This window comes from Uranotaenia lowii, chromosome 3 (genome assembly GCF_029784155.1).
Source record: "Uranotaenia lowii strain MFRU-FL chromosome 3, ASM2978415v1, whole genome shotgun sequence".
NCBI lineage: Eukaryota > Metazoa > Arthropoda > Insecta > Diptera > Culicidae > Uranotaenia > Uranotaenia lowii.
Genome location: NC_073693.1, coordinates 321,484,864 through 321,507,251, shown reverse-complemented (window position 1 = coordinate 321,507,251; position 22,388 = coordinate 321,484,864). Strand labels below are relative to the sequence as shown.

The window sequence follows — 22,388 nt, the reverse complement described above, 5'->3', positions numbered from 1 at the left end:
TGTTAAAACAACGAGAATGACAACCGAACATGAAAATTCGAAAACTTATTTCCATCAGTGAATGTATACAATAGAGTTGTTTTTGACATTTCTTACGCACACTAGCTGAGCGTGTACAGATGAGACGGGACAATTAACCTCAAAAACTCTCGGTACAAAAAACGGGCACACATGGTTGTTTTTGAGGTTGATTGTCCCAAAACTGATAACTGTTGGTGAAACAACCAACATAATATCACGAACACTACCAGCGGCAAATAGGACTATTCACTATGTATGTCACACGCTCAAGTTGTGTTAATCACTCCTGCAAATAAAGAACATTTCTTAAATACTTTCTTTCTTTTCTTTGTGTTGGAAAAAGCCGGAAAAACCTCTCAAATACTTTTCGCGTCCAGAGTCCATTGCTCAAAACCGCCATAGATGTGTATGATTAACTTTGCAGCCCCACCCGAATAACAATAAGCAATAAAAATAAATGATCCCCACGTAATTGGGAAACTTTGTCCCATAACACGGGCCCAGTTTAGTTAGTTCGTTTGTTTATTTGTGTGTGGGTGTCTGTCTAACTTGCCCCGGTTTGATTAACGATGGATGATTCTGTGGGATTTATCTCTGTAACAAGGCACTAAATATCAAACATTGACCACGTTATTCTGGTGCGGGGGGAAGTTTTGCTATTCTCACAAACATGTGGCCCATCCACGATGATGATTCGAAATATGCCTGAGATTAGCAAAGTCGAACGAACATCGAGGCGAGCGAGGAGATCGGGAAAATGTGTTATCCTGTTCTGTCTTGGCTATGGGTTCTGGCCAAAGTCTGACTGGATAGCGAAGCAAATTAGCTCGTGACCGAGAATGATAATGGCAATAACCATTCGTCTTTGCGGTTTCTTGGCGGGAAAGCTGAGCTGTATCTACCCTATATGGATGGCTGCGGATCTGTCGAGATTCTCCTCGGGAGATAACTTAGTCGGTTTGAAATTTGTCTTCTGCACGGGATCGCTGACATGACGAGAAGAAGTGAAGTAGGCGTGTGCCGAGAAAGACGTGTTGTTTTTCATCTGCCAAAATCAAGCTAGCGAAAATTAAAAATTATTCGAAAAACTTCAACAGTTTAACTGAAAATTGCTTTAAATTGCATCACATCAAGTTTTACCAGAAATGAAGCAAAGAAAATATTCAAAGTTGGAATTAGATTCAAGAAACTGATTGGGCATCGTGACCAGAGAATAGTAGTTTTCAAGATCTGAAGTGGTTGCCAGCAGATACTCGGGTTAAAACAAAAAATTGGTGAGCTCTTTCCATTTTTATTTGTATATTAGTGAACATCATAACAATTCCTTATTCATCAATCCTATCTGTCAAGTAGGATTCCCCATCAAAACGAGTAACCCTTCCCTTTCCTGTCTGAAACAGCATCTTTACACGTAGGGTCGTATGAGTTCTCTGCACCTGAAAAGTTCATAAAGCTGTTCAGACTAACCCTATATGATTACATTGACTTGCCACGGTGTGCATTGTGGTACCACACTGATTTTCAATATCAACACTTGAAATGAGAATTGAATCCAGGTTCTCATTTTGGCATCTTGTGTTGAGCTTGATTATTAGTTGTACCTCGTGTATCAGCCAATGCAAGATGTGTGTAGTCACCCTATGCTATGCTATGCTATGCTATGCTATGCACGGGATCGCTGACATGACGATGGCTTTCAGTTCTCAGTAACTACAACGGAAACAGCCTCGCGAAGCAATTGAGAAGTTGTTTCAAAAGGAAGTTCAAAGTTCCTTGAATGAAACTTGCTAAGTTGAAGATTCAAACAAATTCCATATTTGGTCTCAAATTGAAACATTCTCGTGTTCACTTCAAACAGATTTTGTACCCATTTTGTATCAGTTTTGGATTATTTTTGTGTAATTTATGTGTTGAATTTGTGTCACTTTTGTTAGCCTATTTTGAAAATTTTTAAAGCTTGGACACTTTTGACAATTTTGACAATTTCGATAATTTTGACAATTTCGATAATTTCGACAATTTTGACAATTTAGACAATTAAGACAATTTTGACAATTTTGACAATTTTGACAATTTTGACAATTTTGACAATTTTGACAATTTTGACAATTTTGACAATTTTGACAATTTTGACAATTTTGACAATTTTGACAATTTTGACAATTTTGACAATTTTGACAATTTTGACAATTTTGACAATTTTGACAATTTTGACAATTTTGACAATTTTGACAATTTTGACAATTTTGACAATTTTGACAATTTTGACAATTTTGACAATTTTGACAATTTTGACAATTTTGACAATTTCGACAATTTTGACAATTTTGACAATTTTTACAATTTTGACAATATTAACAATTTGGCAATTTTGACAATTCTGACAATTTTACAATTTTGACAATTTTGATAATTTTGACAATTTTGACAATTTTGACAATTTTGATAATTTTGACAATTTTGACAATTTTGACAATTTAGACATCTTTGAAATTTTTGACAATTTTGACAATTTTGACAATTTTGACAATTTTGACAATTTTGACAATTTTGACAATTTTGACAATTTTGACAATTTTGACAATTTTGACAATTTTGACAATTTTGACAATTTTGACAATTTTGACAATTTTGACAATTTTGACAATTTTGACAATTTTGACAATTTTGACAATTTTGACAATTTTGACAATTTTGACAATTTTGACAATTTTGACAATTTTGACAATTTTGACAATTTTGACAATTTTGACAATTTTGACAATTTTGACAATTTTGACAATTTTGACAATTTTGACAATTTTGACAATTTTGACAGTTTTGACAATTTTGACAATTTTGACAATTTTGACAATTTTGACAATTTTGACAATTTTGACAATTTTGACAATTTTGACAATTTTGACAATTTTGACAATTTTGACAATTTTGACAATTTTGACAATTTTGACAATTTTGACAATTTTGACAATTTTGACAATTTTGACAATTTTGACAATTTTGACAATTTTGACAATTTTGACAATTTTGACAATTTTGACAATTTTGACAATTTTGACAATTTTGACAATTTTGACAATTTTGACAGTTTTGACAGTTTTGACAATTTTGACAATTTTGACAATTTTGACAATTTTGACACTTTTGGCAATTTTGACAATTTTGACAATTTTGACAATTTTGACAATTTTGACAATTTTGACAATTTTGACAATTTTGACAATTTTGACAATTTTGACAATTTTGACAATTTTGACAATTTTGACAATTTTGACAATTTTGACAATTTTGACAATTTTGACAATTTTGACAATTTTGACAATTTTGACAATTTTGACAATTTTGACAATTTTGACAATTTTGACAATTTTGACAATTTTGACAATTTTGACAATTTTGACAATTTTGACAATTTTGACAATTTTGTCAATTTTGACAATTCTAACAATTTTGTCAATTTTGACAATTTTGACAATTCTTACAATTTTGACATTTTTGACAATTTTGACAATTTTGACAATTTTGACAATTTTGACAATTTTGACAATTTTGACAATTTTGACAATTTTGACAATTTTGACAATTTTGACAATTTTGACAATTTTGACAATTTTGACAATTTTGACAATTTTGACAATTTTGACAATTTTGACAATTTTGACAATTTTGACAATTTTGACAATTTTGACAATTTTGACAATTTTGACAATTTTGACAATTTTGACAATTTTGACAATTTTGACAATTTTGACAATTTTGACAATTTTGACAATTTTGACAATTTTGACTATTTTGACAATTTTGACAATTTTTACAATTTTGACAGTTTTGACAGTTTTGACAATTTTGACAATTTTGACAATTTTGACAATTTTGACAATTTTGACAATTTTGACAATTTTGACACTATTGGCAATTTTGACAATTTTGACAATTTTGACAATTTTGACAATTTTGACAATTTTGACAATTTTGACAATTTTGACAATTTTGACAATTTTGACAATTTTGACAATTTTGACAATTTTGACAATTTTGACAATTTTGACAATTTTGACAATTTTGACAATTTTGACAGTTTTGACAATTTTGACAATTTTGACAATTTTGACAATTTTGACAATTTTGACAATTTTGACAATTTTGACAATTTTGACAATTTTGACAATTTTGACAATTTTGACAATTTCGACAATTTTGACAATTTTGACAATTTTGACAATTTTTACAATTTTGACAATATTAACAATTTGGCAATTTTGACAATTCTGACAATTTTACAATTTTGACAATTTTGATAATTTTGACAATTTTGATAATTTTGACAATTTTGACAATTTTGACAATTTTGACAATTTAGACAATTTTGACAATTTTGACAATTTAAACATCTTTGAAATTTTGACAATTTTGACATTTTGACAATTTTGACAATTTTGACAATTTTGACAATTTTGACAATTTTGACAATTTTGAATTTTGACAATCTTGACAATTTTGACAATTTTGACAATTTTGACAATTTTGACAATTTTGACAATTTGGGTAATTTTAACAATTTTGACAATTTTGACAATTTTGACAATTTTGACAATTTTGACAATTTTGACAATTTTGACAATTTTGACAATTTTGACAATTTTGACAATTTTGACAATTTTGACAATTTTGACAATTTTGACAATTTTGACAATTTTGACAATTTTGACAATTTTGACAATTTTGACAATTTTGACAATTTTGACAATTTTGTCAATTTTGTCAATTTTGACAATTTTGACAATTTTGACAATTTTGACAATTTGACAATTTTGACAATTTTGACAATTTTGACAATTTTGACAATTTTGACAATTTTGACAATTTTGACAATTTTGACAATTTTGACAATTTTGACAATTTTGACAATTTTGACAATTTTGACAATTTTGACAATTTTGACAATTTTGACAATTTTGACAATTTTGACAATTTTGACAATTTTGACAATTTCGACAATTTTGACAATTTTGACAATTTTGACAATTTTGACAATTTTGACAATTTTGACAATTTTGACAATTTTGACAATTTTGACAATTTTGACAATTTTGACAATTTTGACAATTTTGACAATTTTGACAATTTTGACAATTTTGACAATTTTGACAATTTTGACAATTTTGACAATTTTGACAATTTTGACAATTTTGACAATTTTGACAATTTTGACAATTTTGACAATTTTGACAATTTTGACAATTTTGACAATTTTGACAATTTTGACAATTTTGACAGTTTTGACAATTTTGACAATTTTGACAATGTTGACAATGTTGACAATTTTGACAATTTTGACAATTTTGACAATTTTGACAATTTTGACAATTTTGACAATTTTGACAATTTTGACAATTTTGACAATTTTGACAATTTTGACAATTTTGACAATTTTGACAATTTTGACAATTTTGACAATTTTGACAATTTTGACAATTTTGACAATTTTGACAATTTTGACAATTTTGACAATTTTGACAATTTTGACAATTTTGAAAATTTTGAAAGTTTTGACAATTTTGACAATTTTGACAATTTTGACAGTTTTGACAATTTTGACAATTTTGACAATTTTGACAATTTTGACAATTTTGACAATTTTGACAATTTTGACAATTTTGACAATTTTGACAATTTTGACAATTTTGACAATTTGACAATTTTGACAATTTCGACAAATTTGACAATTTTGACAATTTTGACAGTTTTGAAAATTTTGACAATTTTGACAATTTTGACAAATTTGTTGATCGCATCCTTTTTTTTCGGAAGAAGGCCTCGTTATACCGATCCGCAATAACTGCCCGGTTACCCGTATGGTGGTTGCGGTCGATTTAAGGTTAACCTTTGCTACGCCAAATTGCTTTCGCTTAAGTGTAGAACATGCATAAACGCATCGAGAGCTCGCGGGATGGGCGGAGCCAAGAACAGCTGCTTCTGCAACCTTTGGCTAACCAATAAGCCGAACAAACAAACTGGTCACACATACATCCTCACACACATACAAATATGCTGGTCACACAGACACATGCAAAAGAAGGGTGAAGCGGAAAACGGAGGTCCCTAGTATGATGATCCTCTGGTTTTTGCATAGCTCGTTGCTAGCTGTAGAAAATGGAACAACAAACTGCATGCTGTGTAGAAGCTGATGTTTTATGTTTATACACCATATTATATGTTGCTGCAGTTGGTTTTCTGGCCAGCTGACCGGTCAGGCCGCGTGCTCTTATTCACCTAATCTGTGGAGAGCTCCCGAGGTTCGAGCTACCCGTCTTTTAGTGTATGCAAAATAATTCCACCTAAATCTTGCTGCCTTGCCATGCCACAGGTTTTGCCAAAATTACACACTCAGTTTAGCTCTTCATGGTCAGTTGATGATGTTCTTTAGTTTGCATAAGTTTAGTAAACGGCTTGCAAAATGGTCGAATAAAATTATTTAAAATAGCCGTTTCATTCAGCTCGCAAACAATGAGGATAGCTGTGATCTTTTCAAACTTATTGTTCGTTTTGGAGTTATTATCATTGCATTCACTGCCCTGAAAAAAAACGAAATTGAAGCAGTTTACCTTTCCGTATTTTGATTTTAACCGGTCTGAAAGCCGAAAGATTAGCTTATGCGCCCATCTTGCGCTGTTCAAGGCGTTCTATTGCTTCCTTCCAAGCTGAGTATAAACACTGCTGTTTGGAAAATCTCTAATGTCCTCCGTCAGCGATATCCATGTGCAGCACAACTTTTTTTTTATTCACGAGCAGTGTTTCGGCTTTAAGGCTATGAGCTTCACAAAGTATTGGATACTTAGGTTCTGTGGTTGTCAATCGTCATTATAGCACCGTTTCAAACAGCTGACCATTTTTTACTTTTGCAAAGCCAAAATTTAAGAATTTTATCTCTAACAGTTCAGTAATAGTGTCAAGCCGAATATTGTGTATACAGAGTGACATTCTTTGAAACCTTAGTAACAACATTAAACAGAAACAATTTCAAGAAATGCTTGAGATTTGAAATCGAAGAAGCCCTTTAAGAGAAATCGGTGCTATCAAAGCAATCTTTTTTAAAACTGTCAGCGTTTTTATTCATTCTACCAATAAGCTTCTTTAAAACTACACGCGTTTTTTCAAGTTATTCCTCAAGATACTATCAAAAGGTTACGGGGCACCAACGCTAAGGACAGTTCCCATGGAATTCCGCAGTTCGACGGAGGTCCCTGTGTTTTCAAAATTGGAGCTTCAAAGTGAAGATGTTTCTGGATCCCGTTGGCTTATTAAGGACGATGACGGAAGAGGCTCCAGTTGTGCATGCTGAAAGGAAGAAATTCGTTGAAGGGGATAAGAAAGCCAAGTCGTTCATCGTAAAGTTCCTGGCTAACAAGTGCTTGGAAACGGTACGGGACAAGGTCACGGCTCGTTAGATGTGGAACGCTCTTGAGGATTCTTTTGCAAGGAAATCGATCAGCGCTCAGAATCTGCTACGAAAACAACTGAGCAGGATGAATTGTTGGCCTTTGAAGATTTGTTGCGGCAGTTGACAACGGCTGGAGCCAGGATTGAACAAGCAGATGCAGTGGTTTCGTTATTTCAATCCCTACCAGATTTGTACGATCCATTGGTGATCGCACGTGAGAATCTTTCCGAGGAAAATTTGACTCTGGAGGTGGCTATTTAAGCAGCGTTTGATGGCCGAAGAGATGAAGCATACCGGCCGACTAGAGGAATCTGGAGAACCGAAGGCAGCCGCTTTTTAAGGCGAAAAGAACCAAAGACCGAAGAAGGTGAGTAAGTTCCGAGGAAAATGTTTCCGCTGTGGTTGCAAAGGACATGTGATCAAGGATTGCCGAGTTAAAGTCAAGAATGAAGCCAGGCCAGTGAACAAAAGGAATGCAGTTACGTTTGTTGCTAGCTTACGACGAAACTTTGGTGGCAAATCAAGCCAGGACAATCGATGGAGTAAGCAACAAAGGTATCCCTCTTAGAATTCAAGACGTTGTGTTTGTTCCAGACCTGCGAGACAATTTGATATCAGTTAAAAAGTTGACGACGGCTGGTGTGGTTGTTGTGTTCTCCGGCTCGGTTGCAACGCTCAAATTGCAAAATGAGGTGATTGCCACAGTGAAGTTGAAAAATGGATTGTTCGAGCTTGAAGTGGATGTCAACACTCATTCAGCAAACATGTGCGAGACGGACCAGACCAGTTTGTGGCACCGGCGACTTGGCCACCTTAGCCAGCATGGAATGGAAACTATAATGAGAAATCAACTAGCCACTGATGCAGACTTCAAGTTGGGCGAGTTGAATTTTTGCGATGCGTGCGTTCAAGGGAAGCGCTGTTGAGATCCGTTTTCTGGCACCCGAGTGAGGGCAACGCGGGTCCTTGAGAGGATCCATTCTTATGTGTGTGACCCAATCGATCCTCCATATGGGATGGTTCACGTTATTTCGTGTCCTCCATAGATGATTATTCTCATTTCGCTATCATCTATATTATGAAACGGAAATCGAACGTTTATGAGAAATTGAAGGAGTACGAAGCGACAACTACGGCGATGTTCCAAACACGGATCTCGAAGATGACGATCGATCAAGGATGTGAGTATGTGTCGAACAAGCTCAAGTTTTTCTATTCCCAGAAAGGCATTCAAGTAGAACAGAAGATAGCCTACACACCCCAACAGAACGGCGTTGCTGAACGGTTCAACCGAACTGTGATCGAAAAGGTTCTTGTAATGATGATTGCTGCAAAGGTACCCAAGTATTTCTGGTCGGAAGCCACGTTGACTGCTGTGTATTTGACTAATCGTAGCCCTACGAAGAAACTGAAGCCCTGGGAAGAAACTGTAAACTGCAGCGACTTAGCAACGTTCTGCGGCTGATGAACCTGCGGGTTATCAGCGGATACCGGACCATGTCGTCCGAAGCCGCCTGTGTAGTTTTATTTCATTATTTATTTATTTATTTAAGTCTTTGACTGCTGTCATACAGACCGAGTGTTAAAACTAACTTATGTTTAAATTAAAGTTACGTTAAAGCTAGGGAACGTCACGGATTGCACATTTAAACATTGATTTTGATACATTGAAGTCAAACAAGTATGACACATCGTTGAAGACCTGACAACATCGATTAAGCGGGTGGTTTTGTCCAAAAACTGTTCTGCTTCTAGGTAGCCAGAAGGTGGTTTGGTTGCGCAAACGACGTGCTGGGGCGTGCAAACTCAAGCTTTGGAGCAATTGTGGACAGTCAACAGTGTTCGTCAGGATATCGTATACAAACATTCGCTGCAAATATGTTCTTCTTTGACTCAGAGACGATAGAGACAGAAGTGCGCACCTTTGTGGGTAAGGCGGTAGCCTTACGGGGTCTCGCCAGGGCAGTCGACGCAGTGCATAACGAAGAAATTTTTTCTGAATTCGTTCGATCCGTTCGATATGAACAGAGTGGTAGGGTGCCCAGACTGGTGCCGCATATTCCAAGACACTTCGTACTAAAGAGCAGAACACTGTCTTGAGAGCGTATGGGTCCTCAAAGCTCAAAGTATTTCGTCGCAGGAATCCAAGCATAGCAAAGGCCTTAGCTGTTGTTGTCGCGATGTGCTGATTAAACGAGAGCTTCTGATCAAAGGTTACTCCTAGATCCTTAATGGTGACAACTCTTTCAAGCGGAGTGCCACCAAAAGCGTATTCGAAGACCACGGAGGTTCTGGTTCTAAAAAAGCTGATACACTTGCATTTATCGGCGTTTACCTCCATCCCATGTTTTCCACACCATGCGTGTAGTCTATTGATGTCTTCTTGAAGCGCAGCACAGTCCACTCTCGAGTCAATGATCCTGTAGATTTTCAAATCATCTGCGAACAGTAGTTTTGGCGATTGAAGTAAAGTTGCTAGATCGTTAATGAAAATCACAAAGATAAGCGGTCCTAAGTGACTTCCCTGTGGAACACCAGACGGCATATCGAAACTAGTAGAATGAGTTCCACGAATATTTATAAAGCCATGACGATGTAACAAATATGAATGCAACCATTTGGTTGCCCATTCTGGGAAACCGTAGCGCTTAAGTTTCTCCATCACGACCATATGCGGCACTTTATCGAAGGCTTTGGCAAAGTCGACATATATTGAGTCCACTTGCAGTCTTTTGTCAGTTGCAGCATACAATTCACTGGCATAGCACATCAAGTTGGTCAACGTCGATCTTTTCCGGATAAACCCGTGCTGGACTTCGGCAAGTAACGGTGTAGCTGCTGAATAGAGCCTTTCGTACATCAAAACTTCAAGCACTTTTGAAAAACAGCAGAGGATTGAAATTGGTCGGTAATTCTCCACACGATGAGCATTTCCAGACTTATGAATTGGAGAAATTGAAGCGATTTTCCAACGGCTAGGAAAAACTCCTTCTGAGATGGATCGGTTAAAAATTAGACAAAGCGGTGTTGCAAGCGAAACAGCTATTCTCGAAACCAACGAAGATGGAATTCCATCTGGACCTGGACCTTTCGATGGATAAGCGTACTGAGAACGTTTAGCACCTCCTGATCGGTAAATAGAGGTAGCGGTAGCCTGACGTCGTAGTTCGGCAGATTTCGAAAATAGGTATCAGCACAGTCAGGAGTTGAGGTGCTGTATACGCTGCTGAAAAATTCAGCAAACAAATCAGCTGATTCTCTTATACTGCTCGAGGTGCACCCATGAAACGATACAGAAGATGGAACCGTATTTTTAAGGCGGCGACTGTTCATGAACTTCCAAAAGCTAGATGGATCTTGTTTAACGTTGCGTTCGATGTTTGATATGTATCGTTTAAAGGCAGTATTTCGCAGGGCTGAGTACTCAACTTCTAAACGAGATAAGATCGATTTGTTGTGCCAATTTTTTTCGGCTAGCGAATCTATCACACGATCGGTATCACAGAGCCGAAAATCTAAGCTGCAAGTATCGGGACGAACTGTGTCGATAATCTCTTCATAAGTATTGTCAATCAATAAAATTGAGGAATGATGATGTCGATCGGTGTTTAAAATGGCGTGTGGCGGGTTTACAACTTCTGCAAGATCTGGTCTATTTAAAAATATGAGGTCGAGGATTCTGCCATTGACATTTACGAGCGAACACATCTGAGATAAACCAGATGCAATAGTGCACTCAATTACAGCCAGTTCCTGTTCGGTTGAGGCGTTTACTGGCAGAAAACTATCAGTATCCTCGTCAAAACTCCAGTTTAAGTTCGGTAGGTTATAATCTCCAGCTACGACGATAACATCTCGACAAGTTGCGGTATTCGTTAGTTGATCAATTGCTGACATATGGGACGAATATTGAGCAGTTTCACTATTAGGTCTAAAGTAAACACAGCACAAGTAGACGAAACGGCATTGATCTTTGATTCGAACAACGATTTGCTCTAGATGATCACATCCAGGTACTGCTATAGAGACTGCCTCGATGCCATGCCTAACTGCAATCAATACGCCACCGCCTCGGTTTAGTTGACTTGTGTTTGAATTTCTATCATTGCGGTAGATGCTGTAGTTTAAGGCTAATTCAGAGTTTGCTATGTCGTCCTTCAACCAAGTTTCTGTGATCATGACAATGTCGTATTCACATGAAGAAAGCGCGAGCAGAAATTGATTGGTTTTTGTACGCATACCACCTGCATTCTGATAGTACACAGTTAATTGGCTGTTAACGATAGAGCGATTTTGCATAGATGAGCTAGCGGATGTTGCAGGAGGTGGTACTGGTGAAGGCAAGGTAGTGACGGCGGATTCTAATTCGGCTAAGTGATGGTTATCAACGTTCAGTTCACCTATCATATTGGCGTCGCAAAAGGCGTCTGTTGGTTCGATTTGAAATCGAGTCGTGGCTGTTTCGGAACGGGTAAAAAACCCTCAGGCGAATTATCGACAAACTGACGGAAACGGATTCCTGCTGGCCAAGTTTCGGACGACAACGCCTTATCTTTCAAATCGAGTGAAACACCAACTTTGAAGGATACAAACGAAAGCGTGCTGACTTCTCTGCCCCTAGGAACCAACTTTTTAAGCTGGACTTCATCGGTTCCAAGTTGAGAGCGCACGAATCGCAGAACACTATCATCGGGCGCGTTTGGAAGAATGCCAGAGAGATACAGCCAAAATGACGGAGGTGTTGTATAAAGATTGTTGTTTGTCGCGATTTCATTATTGGCTGCACCAGTACCAACCGCACATAACAAGTTTGGTTGTCGTGCAGAAACGCTTTCCGTAACTATGATTTTTTCACGGCGACGCTTAAGATGGGCGGATGAAACAGTGGCTGAACTCACGGAGGACCTATTTCTCGGATTAAGAACTGGAGTAGCGCAAACGTTCGCCGGAAGAGGATTTACTCGCAGTTCGTTTCGAATTTCTTGAAGAATACTTTCGCGGATCTCAGTTTTAAGTGATTCTTTCAAGGATTCGATCAGGTTGTTGTTGGCAATGTTTGTTGATACTAAAGCGTTGGAAAAGCGGGCTTTAGAAACCATCATTTTACAACTTTGACACATCCACACTAGATGTCCATTCGTGCGAAGGTCCGCTCGAGAATTATCGTGTATACCAGAACATTTTAAACAAACAACTGTGGAACAAAATACTCCACATTGCACGAATTCACCGTCGAAAGTCATGGCACACTTTTCACATAAATTCGCCATTATGAAAAGGTGTTACTTTTGCAGATTGATAGTTACCCAATGTGACGTTCAGATGGCGCTGCTAAATGACTTTTCGACGTAGTCTCTGCTCACGGACGCACGAAATGACGTTACCTTGCCTTTGTTGTCCTACGGTGGCACGAACGAGACGAAAGTTTATAGTTGTTCGGTCGATGAGTCCTCGAAGGCGGGAGCGAGACGGAGAATGTTGATGTTTTGGTTGGTAGATCGGAGATCGAATAATAACAGCCAGAGCGAAAATGGTCTTTTATTGATCCGAAATCGGTACAGTGATGTTAAGTGAATTGGAATATACTGTGCAGTCGGAGGAATCGGGCGGTTTTATGCAGCGTTATGTTGCGTTCAGCGGAAGGAGCGTGATGGACGGTAAGTTGAGCGGTGGATTGGTGCGGGCGGTTCAGCAGCGGAAGGTAAATAGTGCGAGGTGGGAGAGTAATGGTGGATGGGCGCTCTATCGACCAGCCTCTAGCTACTATAAGAAATGTAAAAATTTCGTACCTTGCCGTGCGAGCTGGGGGTTTTTGGCGATTGTGCGGGTTCGTTCGGTGCTGGTTTGCCAATTGATGTGCGTCTCGAATCGAATTGTAGCGGATTTCAGCAAAAAAAAAAAATTGTATAAAAACGGAGCAGTTGATAAAGCTTTGAAACACTTAACAGAGTTGCCAGATCCAGTAGCGGGTGTCATGCCCATCTCGGTTTTGCTTGAGGAAGATGTCTATTGCTACGACAACAAAGACACGCCCAATGTACGAGATCTCGCCAATGAGGACTCGATGTCCAACTGGCAGCAGTTGTGGGACAGGTCAACGGAAAAGAGGTGGACCCATCGTCTGATCCCGCACATCGGGAGCTGGATAGGAAGAAGGCACGGTGAAGTGGACTTCTATATGACGCAATTCCTGACTGGTCATGGATGCTTCATGAAGTACCACTACCGGTTTGGACATGTGGCTTCGCCATATTGCCCAGATTGTGGTGACGAAGAGGAAACACCCGAGCATGTGGTGTTTGTTTGCCCGAGGTTTGCGGCGGTACGTACTTCCATATTTGCCGCCTGTGGACCCGACACGACAGCAGATAACGTCGTACGGAGGATGTGTGCGGATTCCAACACTTGGCATGCGGTCAGCGATGGGTTCACCCGAATCATGACTGCCCTGCAGAGGAGCTGGAACCAACGGCAGTCCACGAACGGTGTAGGATGACTCCATCGACGGGGAGCATCTGAGTAGTGTGAGTCCGATCCCTTGATCGAAGCTACAAAGATAAGGCAACATCTTCTGCGTAGCGGAGGTCAGGGGTGCGCCGCGAATGTGTGTTGGATACCCCAATGTCGGGGGGTATCCAAGTAGTGCCGCTTCCAAGAGGGAAACTGCGGGGATAAGACTTTACCTTCCTCGTAGCGGATCTCGAGGGAAGAGGGTTAACCACTGTTGGGGGATACCCAAGGGTAGAGAGACTCTCGATGCCGGGCGAGCCTCTCGAGTCGGTGTATGATGTCGTCACCGTCGGGAAACATCCGAGTCTTAGCGTTCCAAGTCCCGTACGTGTACCGTGACAGGCGCGAGTCCAGGACAAGCTGCTCTCGATCTGGGACACAACAGGCAGGAAAATCCGCGGGCCAAAAATCTTAGGGTTGCCAGCCAAGGGGGATTAAGAAGACCGGACATCGGTCGGAGTAGACTGATCCCATCGACGGGGGGCTGTCGAGTAGAGTGCGTCCGACCCCTCGGTTTGAAACTACAACGATAAGACAATACCTTCCGTGTAGTGGATGCCGTGGGCACAGAGAACAGACATCGGGCCCCGAACAAAAATGTGTTGAAAACGTGTGTGAGATTACCAACCTAAGTTTCAAACCAAATTCGTAAGTGGACTAACATCCATAAGATGTCGCTACCAGTACACCTATTTTTTCATTTTTTCGACACGCTTAGAAATTAATACTCATCGCTTATCTCAAAGGAAGCAATGTTTGCAATACACAACAGTAACACAATTTTTTGTGTTATAAATTTCAAAAACATCATGATTTAACAAAATGCAAATCATATTTCAATCACACTTTAATCGCTATCATATGCCCCATATTGTTCAATCAATATTGGTGCTGAATTGAAAGTTGAATTCCAAGTTTTAAAGTATTGGCTTGGATTTAACTATCAGTAAATAGTTTTCTAGTACAGAAAATGTGAACATAAATGATAAAATTGTAAATTATGGGTCGATATTCCGGTTGATGTTACCTGAGATCGATACATGAGGTCTTAAAACTCATGATTAATAATAACTTTATTCATTTCTACTGATTACTAATCCTGAGTTACAAGTCCTCATGTATCGATCTCAGGTAACATCAACCATAATATCGACCTTCAATTTACAATTGTATCATTTATGTTTAAATTTTACTGTTCTAGAAAACTGTTTACTGATAGTTAAATCCAAGCCCATACTTTAAAACTTGGAATTCAGCTTTCAATTCAGCATCAATATTGATACAATATGAGGCATTTAATATCGATTAAAGTGTGTTTGAATTATGATTTGAGATGCGCGATGAATAATAATTTCTGAGCGTGTCGAAAAAATAATAAAATATGTAGGTGTACTGGTAGCGACATCTTATGGATGTTAGTCCACATACGAATTTTGTTTGAAACTTAGGTTGGTATTCTCACACACGTTTTGAGCTCCAGCCCGAACTCTGTTCTCTGTGCCGTGGGTTCGCCGCGTTCGTGCGTAGGATTCTCCACCTTCGGGGAGTATCTGAGTAGGGCGCAGTGGAAATCGTTTGGAAAGAGTTATTCCACGTTCGTGGAATACCCACGGGTAGAGTGGCTCTCGGCGCCGGGTGAGCCATTCGAATCGGAGTAGGATGTCGTCTTCGTCGGGAATCATCCGAGTCGTTGCGTTAAGTCCCGCGCGTGTGCCGTGACAGGCGTGAGTCTAGGATAAGCTGCTCTCGATCAGGCACACGACGGGCAAGGTGGCAAACCTCGAAGATAAGAGGTCGGGCCTCGAGTCGTTAGAGGAGAGGTCAGGCCTCAAACCTTCAGGTGGAGAGGTTTGTGTGGTCAACCCCGAGTCTTTATGATGAGGGTCGGGTCTCGAGTCGTAAGAGGAGGGATCAGGCCCCCCTTATCAACAAGAGGAGGGGTACAAGTGGTCACCTCGAGTCATTGCGAGGAGAGGTCAGATTTCAAGTCGTTAGAGGAGAGATCGGGCCTTGAATCGTGCAGAGGAGAGGTAGCCTCGAGTTGATGCGAGGAGGGGTCGGATCTCGAGTCGTTAGAGGAGAGATCAGGCCTCAAATCGCGAAGAGGAGAGGTTTGTGTGGGAATCTCGAGTCACTGCGAGGAGATGTCGGTCTCAAGTCGTTAGAGGAGAGTTCAGGCGTCGAGTCGTAAGGAGGAGAGGTTTTGCTTAAAGTGATCTCGTTAATGAGTATTGCCTTGGAGCGCGTTAGCACGAATAGACCTCTCACTATTGAAGCATAGTGTACTAAACAGTTCGAGGTGGGAACCAGGTCTGCGGCCCCAGGTGGACTTTATGGCGTAGGGGTACTTAGAATCATGAGTCGTCCAATTGGTATCGACTATGAAGACACGTATGCTCCGGTGGCCAGGTTGTCGACGATCCGTACAGTACTTGCTGTGGCTGTGCAGTACCAGTTCCATGTCCACCAGATGGACGTAAAGAACGCCTTTCTGCATGGAGATATAGTTGAAGATATCTACATGGAAGTTTTCCAAGGTGTCAAGACGAAACCGAATGCTGTGTGCAAATTGCGGAAGTCGATGTATGGTCTCAAGCAGTCGCCACGCTGTTCGAACGACAGGTTCAACAATCAAATGCTCAAGATGGATTTCCGTAGGTCGAAATACGATTCCTGCCTTTACAAAAGATGCACTGAAGGTGATGATTCTGTATGTTGATGATCTGTTACTCAGGGCAAGGAAAATTATAACGCTCGTGATTTTCAAGAGACAGCTATCAGAAGCATTCAGCATGGCGGATTGCGGCGTAGTGCATCATTTCCTCGGGATCGAGCTGGTCTGCGATCGAAACCATGGAACGCTCCTGCTCTCGATGGAAGCTCACGTCGATAAAATTTTGGGTCGCTTCTGCATGAGTGAGTGCTATCCAGTTAAAACAACGATGTGGAAAAAGGCTTGCAGCTCCAGCGCAAGGGATTACCTACCAAGGAGTCATATCGAGAACTACTCGGAAGCATAATGTACTTTATGCTTTGTATTCGTCCAGATATTTGCCACCCTGTTGGATGTCTAGGTCGTTTCCAACAGGCACCCTGTGAGGAACATTGGAGCTGCTTGAAGAGGCTCACCAGGTTCCTGAATCTGATGTTGAAAACCGGAAGTCGGTAAGCGGATGTATTTTCAAAGTTTTTGGCTCCACAGTTTCTTGGTCAAACAAACAGCAAGTTACTGTGGCATTATCCTCTAGTGAATCCGAATACGTTGCTCTAAGTTCTGCTGCTTCTGAGGCGATTTGGTTGGCCGGACTCCCGGCTGATTTGGAAGTCAAAGAATTGAAACTACCGGTTACTATCTACGAGGACAATAAAGGATGCATTGGTATGGCGAATAACCGAGACACGAAGCGGACTAAGCATATTGATATCCGCCATCATTTTCTGCGGGATCACGTTGCGAATGGTACTCTGAAAATTGAATCAACAACTACTCATGATCAATTGGCCGATCTCCTTACCGTTGGATCTAACACGCTTCCAGTTCCTGAGTCGAAGATTAGGTCTCACCGAATGAGAGAGGGGGTATTTGATGAAGCCCTTTAAGAGCAATAGCTAGACACTATAAAAGTAATCTTTTTTAAGACTGTCAGCGTTTTTTTTTTCATTCTACCAATAAACTTCTATAGAACTACACGCGTTTTTCAAGTTATTCCTGAAGATGCTATCAAAAAAATTACCTCATACGACATCGATACATTCCTACAGTCTGCTGCGAAGCCTGCCTTTCAACCATAATGTTTTTAAGGACTCATGTCGATGTTTTATTTTGGACAATTCTGGCACCGTATCTTGTAGCAGCTGACAGTTTTTTTTAATCATGATAGACTACACGGAGTGTTTCATTAGGTACAGATTTGTGAGCTTGCTTGTGTTTATCGGGTTTATCGGTTTGTTTTTGTTGTGTCTTGTTTTGCACGATTTACGATAGCGTTACGCTCTTCGACCAAGTTATTCTATGCAAAGTTGTGTTATCGGCAAGCGCTGCTAAATTTTTACTAGGTACGTGCTTGCGAAGACTTTTGGAATTTTGTTCGTATCTGCTTTTTTACGACGGTATGGCCAACATTAAGAGAAAAAGCAATGTGGAGAGTGCCAATTGGCGACAGTCGACGCCGAAAAAACTAGAATTAATTAGTTAAATATTCTTATTCATCTAAAAAAATGGGAATCTTTTTATACATATATTAAAAATTGTCTTCAGTATTCTTTAGAACGGATTTTTTAGTCTACTTTATAGCTTGTTTTCCTGTTTGGTAGCACACTTAAAATATAGTTAACTTACCGTCCGATTCCCCAGATTTTTCACTTTGCAGATCAGTAGCACCGTTTTCTCCACCAGTCCAGTGATGTTGGATGGTATCGAGGCAGTATCGAAATACGGCCCCGTCCCAGGCGTAGGCCACTCTTGCAGAAAATCCGTCCGAAATTTCCGAGAAGATCCAACTAGTTCGCCTGAAAATGGAAAATAGGAAAAAAAAACAAAAAAAAAAACAGTGTAAACGATATGGAAAGTCTACATTGGTCTTATTTCGATTTGATTATGATACAATTGTAGTTAATTTCACACGATTATTCCTACGCTTGAGCTCAATTGTTGTCGGTATTCCGAGAAAAATGGTGTCCTTCCCTTTTTGTTCCGTTACAAGTTTATTTTCACTTTATTATGTTACAGTCGAACATGTGTTGAGACAAGGGTTAATCTTTTTCTTTACTGACTGCTCCGACAAATGTTTCTCTTGTATATAAATTTAATTATCCCACATACGGATATCCTTTGAACAACTTTTCCATCCATCACTGGAGCAGAAGTAAAAAAAAAAAAATAATGGCAGAACCCATATAGCACAGATTCGTTACATCATGTTCAGTCTGTTGTGGTCGAGGTTATGTGTGGTGTGGGTGGAAGGATGGTATAAATAACTCCCAACATCCCTCACCCTTTCCCTTAAACGAAGGCTGGATTTGAACAACGGAGAGAGTGATGATGTCTCACCACAGAGTCGAGCCATTCAGCCTTCCGTAATCCGAAACGAGTTCCCAAAAACATTTTCCATTCATCCTGTCATCCATCTCTTAACCCATTTACCGATTTTTTTTTTGTGTGAGGACTGGGATTTATATTTTCGGTTTACGTAAAAGGTGAAAAATCCAGCTTAATGCATTTACAAAAATTCCAACTATAGTAGGTGATCCATGTGGAAAAAGTGACACACAAGAAAATATGAACTAACTGATGATTTGATCAAGTTTCACATCTTTTAAAAAATGCTTTATAATCTGATACGAGATCATTTTTCCATGAAACAGGTTTCAGTTGAAATCAACGAGCCTAATCAATAATCATGTTGAATTCATCATTGCATCAGTTCATTTGAAGTTTAATTCAACATCATTCCGGTTCTAGGTGCACGAAGTGAAAGAGCAATTTAATTACAATCAGTATTTGACTAACAGGGAAACCCAATTTTAATTCAACATCCAATCAATATCAAATCAAAGAATAAATTCGTAAAAGAAGATGAAATGAACCGGGATTGATTAAAAAAAGTTCAATCTTCATTTTCCACTTTGATATCTGCGGAAAAATAAGTTCAACTCAACTGGAAGAAAAACAGGTTCAATATTCTAAACAATATGAAATGCAATAAAATGGGTTTATAAATTTCAATTATGTCTTGGAGCTCTGATTCAAATTTTAAATTCTTTTGTCATTTTTGTGATTTTTGTCATTTCTGTGATTTTTGTGATTTTTGTGATTTTTGTGATTTTTGTGATTTTTGTCATTGTTGTCATTTTTGTCATTTATGTCATTTTTGTCATTTTTGTCATTTTTGTCATTTTTGTCATTTTTGTCATTTTTGTCATTTTTGTCATTTTTGTCATTTTTGTCATTTTTGTCATTTTTATCATTTTTGTCATTTTTGTCATTTTTGTCATTTTTGTCATTTTTGTCATTTTTGTCATTTTTGTCATTTTTGTCATTTTTGTCATTTTTGTCATTTTTGTCATTTTTGTCATTTTTGTCATTTTTGTCATTTTTGTCATTTTTGTTATTTTTGTCATTTTTGTCAGTTTTGTAATTTTTGTTATTTTTGTCATTTTTGTCATTTTTGTCATTTTTGTCATTTTTGTCATTTTTGTCATTTTTGTCATTTTTGTCATTTTTGTCATTTTTGTCATTTTTGTCATTTTTGTCCTTTTTGTCATTTTTGTCATTTTTGTCATTTTTGTCATTTTTGTCATTTTTGTCATTTTGTCATCTTTGTCATTTTTGTCATTTTTGTTATTTTTGTTATTTTTGTCATTTTTGTCATTTTTGTCATTTTTGTCATTTTTGTCATTTTTGTCATTTTTGTCATTTTTGTCATTTTTGTCATTTTTGTCATTTTTGTCATTTTTGTCATTTTTGTCATTTTTGTCATTTTTGTCATTTTTGTCATTTTTGTCATTTTTGTCATTTTTGTCATTTTTGTCATTTTTGTCATTTTTGTCATTTTTGTCATTTTTGTCATTTTTGTCATTTTTGTCATTTTTGTCATTTTTGTCATTTTTGGCATTTTTGTCATTTTTGTCATTTTTGTCATTTTTGTCATTTTTGTCATTTTTGTCATTTTTGTCATTTTTGTCATTTTTGTCATTTTTGTCATTTTTGTCATTTTTGTCATTTTTGTCATTTTTGTCATTTTTGTCATTTTTGTAATTTTTGTCATTTTTGTCATTTTTGTCATTTTTGTCATTTTTGTCATTGTTGTCATTTTTGTCATTTTTGTCATTTTTGTCATTTTTGTCATTTTTGTCATTTTTGTCATTTTTGTCATTTTTGTCATTTTTGTCATTTTTGTCATTTTTGTCATTTTTGTCATTTTTGTCATTTTTGTCATTTTTGTCATTTTTGTCATTTTTGTCATTTTTGTCATTTTTGTCATTTTTGTCATTTTTGTCATTTTTGTCATTTTTGTCATTTTTGTCATTTTTGTCATTTTTGTCATTTTTGTCATTTTTGTCATTTTTGTCATTTTTGTCATTTTTGTCATTTTTGTCATTTTTGTCATTTTTGTCATTTTTGTCATTTTTGTCATTTTTGTCATTTTTGTCATTTTTGTCATTTTTGTCATTTTTGTCATTTTTGTCATTTTTGTCATTTTTGTCATTTTTGTCATTTTTGTCATTTTTGTCATTTTTGTCATTTTTGTCATTTTTGTCATTTTTGTCATTTTTGTCATTTTTGTCATTTTTGTCATTTTTGTCATTTTTGTCATTTTTGTCATTTTTGTCATTTTTGTCATTTTTGTCATTTTTGTCATTTTTGTCATTTTTGTCATTTTTGTCATTTTTGCCATTTTTGTCATTTTTGTCATTTTTGTCATTTTTGTCATTTTTGTCATTTTTGTCATTTTTGTCATTTTTGTCATTTTTGTCATTTTTGTCATTTTTGTCATTTTTGTCATTTTTGTCATTTTTGTCATTTTTGTCATTTTTGTCATTTTTGTCATTTTTGTCATTTTTGTCATTTTTGTCATTTTTGTCATTTTTGTCATTTTTGTTATTTTTGTCATGTTTGTCATTTTTGTCATTTTTGTCATTTTTGTCATTTTTGTCATTTTTGTCATTTTTGTCATTTTTGTCATTTTTGTCATTTTTGTCATTTTTGTCAATTTTGTCAATTTTGTCATTTTTGTCATTTTTGTCATTTTTGTCATTTTTGTCATTTTTGTCATTTTTGTCATTTTTGTCATTTTTGTCATTTTTGTCATTTTTGTCATTTTTGTCATTTTTGTCATTTTTGTCATTTTTGTCATTTTTGTCATTTTTGTCATTTTTGTCATTTTTGTCATTTTTGTCATTTTTGTCATTTTTGTCATTTTTGTCATTTTTGTCATTTTTGTCATTTTTGTCATTTTTGTCATTTTTGTCATTTTTGTCATTTTTGTCATTTTTGTCATTTTTGTCATTTTTGTCATTTTTGTCATTTTTGTCATTTTTGTCATTTTTGTCATTTTTGTCATTTTTGTCATTTTTGTCATTTTTGTCATTTTTGTCATTTTTGTCATTTTTGTCATTTTTGTCATTTTTTTGTCATTTTTGTCATTTTTGTCATTTTTGTCATTTTTGTCATTTTTGTCATTTTTGTCATTTCTGCCATTTTTGTCATTTTTGTCATTTTTGTCATTTTTGTCATTTTTGTCATTTTTGTCATTTTTGTCATTTTTGTCATTTTTGTCATTTTTGTCATTTTTGTCATTTTTGTCATTTTTGTCATTTTTGTCATTTTTGTCATTTTTGTCATTTTTGTCATTTTTGTCATTTTTGTCATTTTTGTCATTTTTGTCATTTTTGTCATTTTTGTCATTTTTGTCAT

General features: G+C 37.1%; 1 protein-coding gene across 3 annotated transcripts in view; it reads right to left on the bottom strand.

Annotated features, from left to right (window-relative positions):
* The window catches only part of LOC129757709 (zwei Ig domain protein zig-8-like), a 928,615-nt gene that overhangs the window by 46,140 nt on the left and 860,087 nt on the right, over positions 1 to 22,388 (bottom strand). For all 3 annotated transcript variants that reach the window (XM_055754998.1, XM_055754995.1, XM_055754996.1), the window contains exon 4: positions 18,312 to 18,481. In XM_055754998.1, the coding sequence (XP_055610973.1) occupies positions 18,312 to 18,481 (170 nt within the window). The remainder of the gene's footprint in view (positions 1 to 18,311; positions 18,482 to 22,388) is intronic.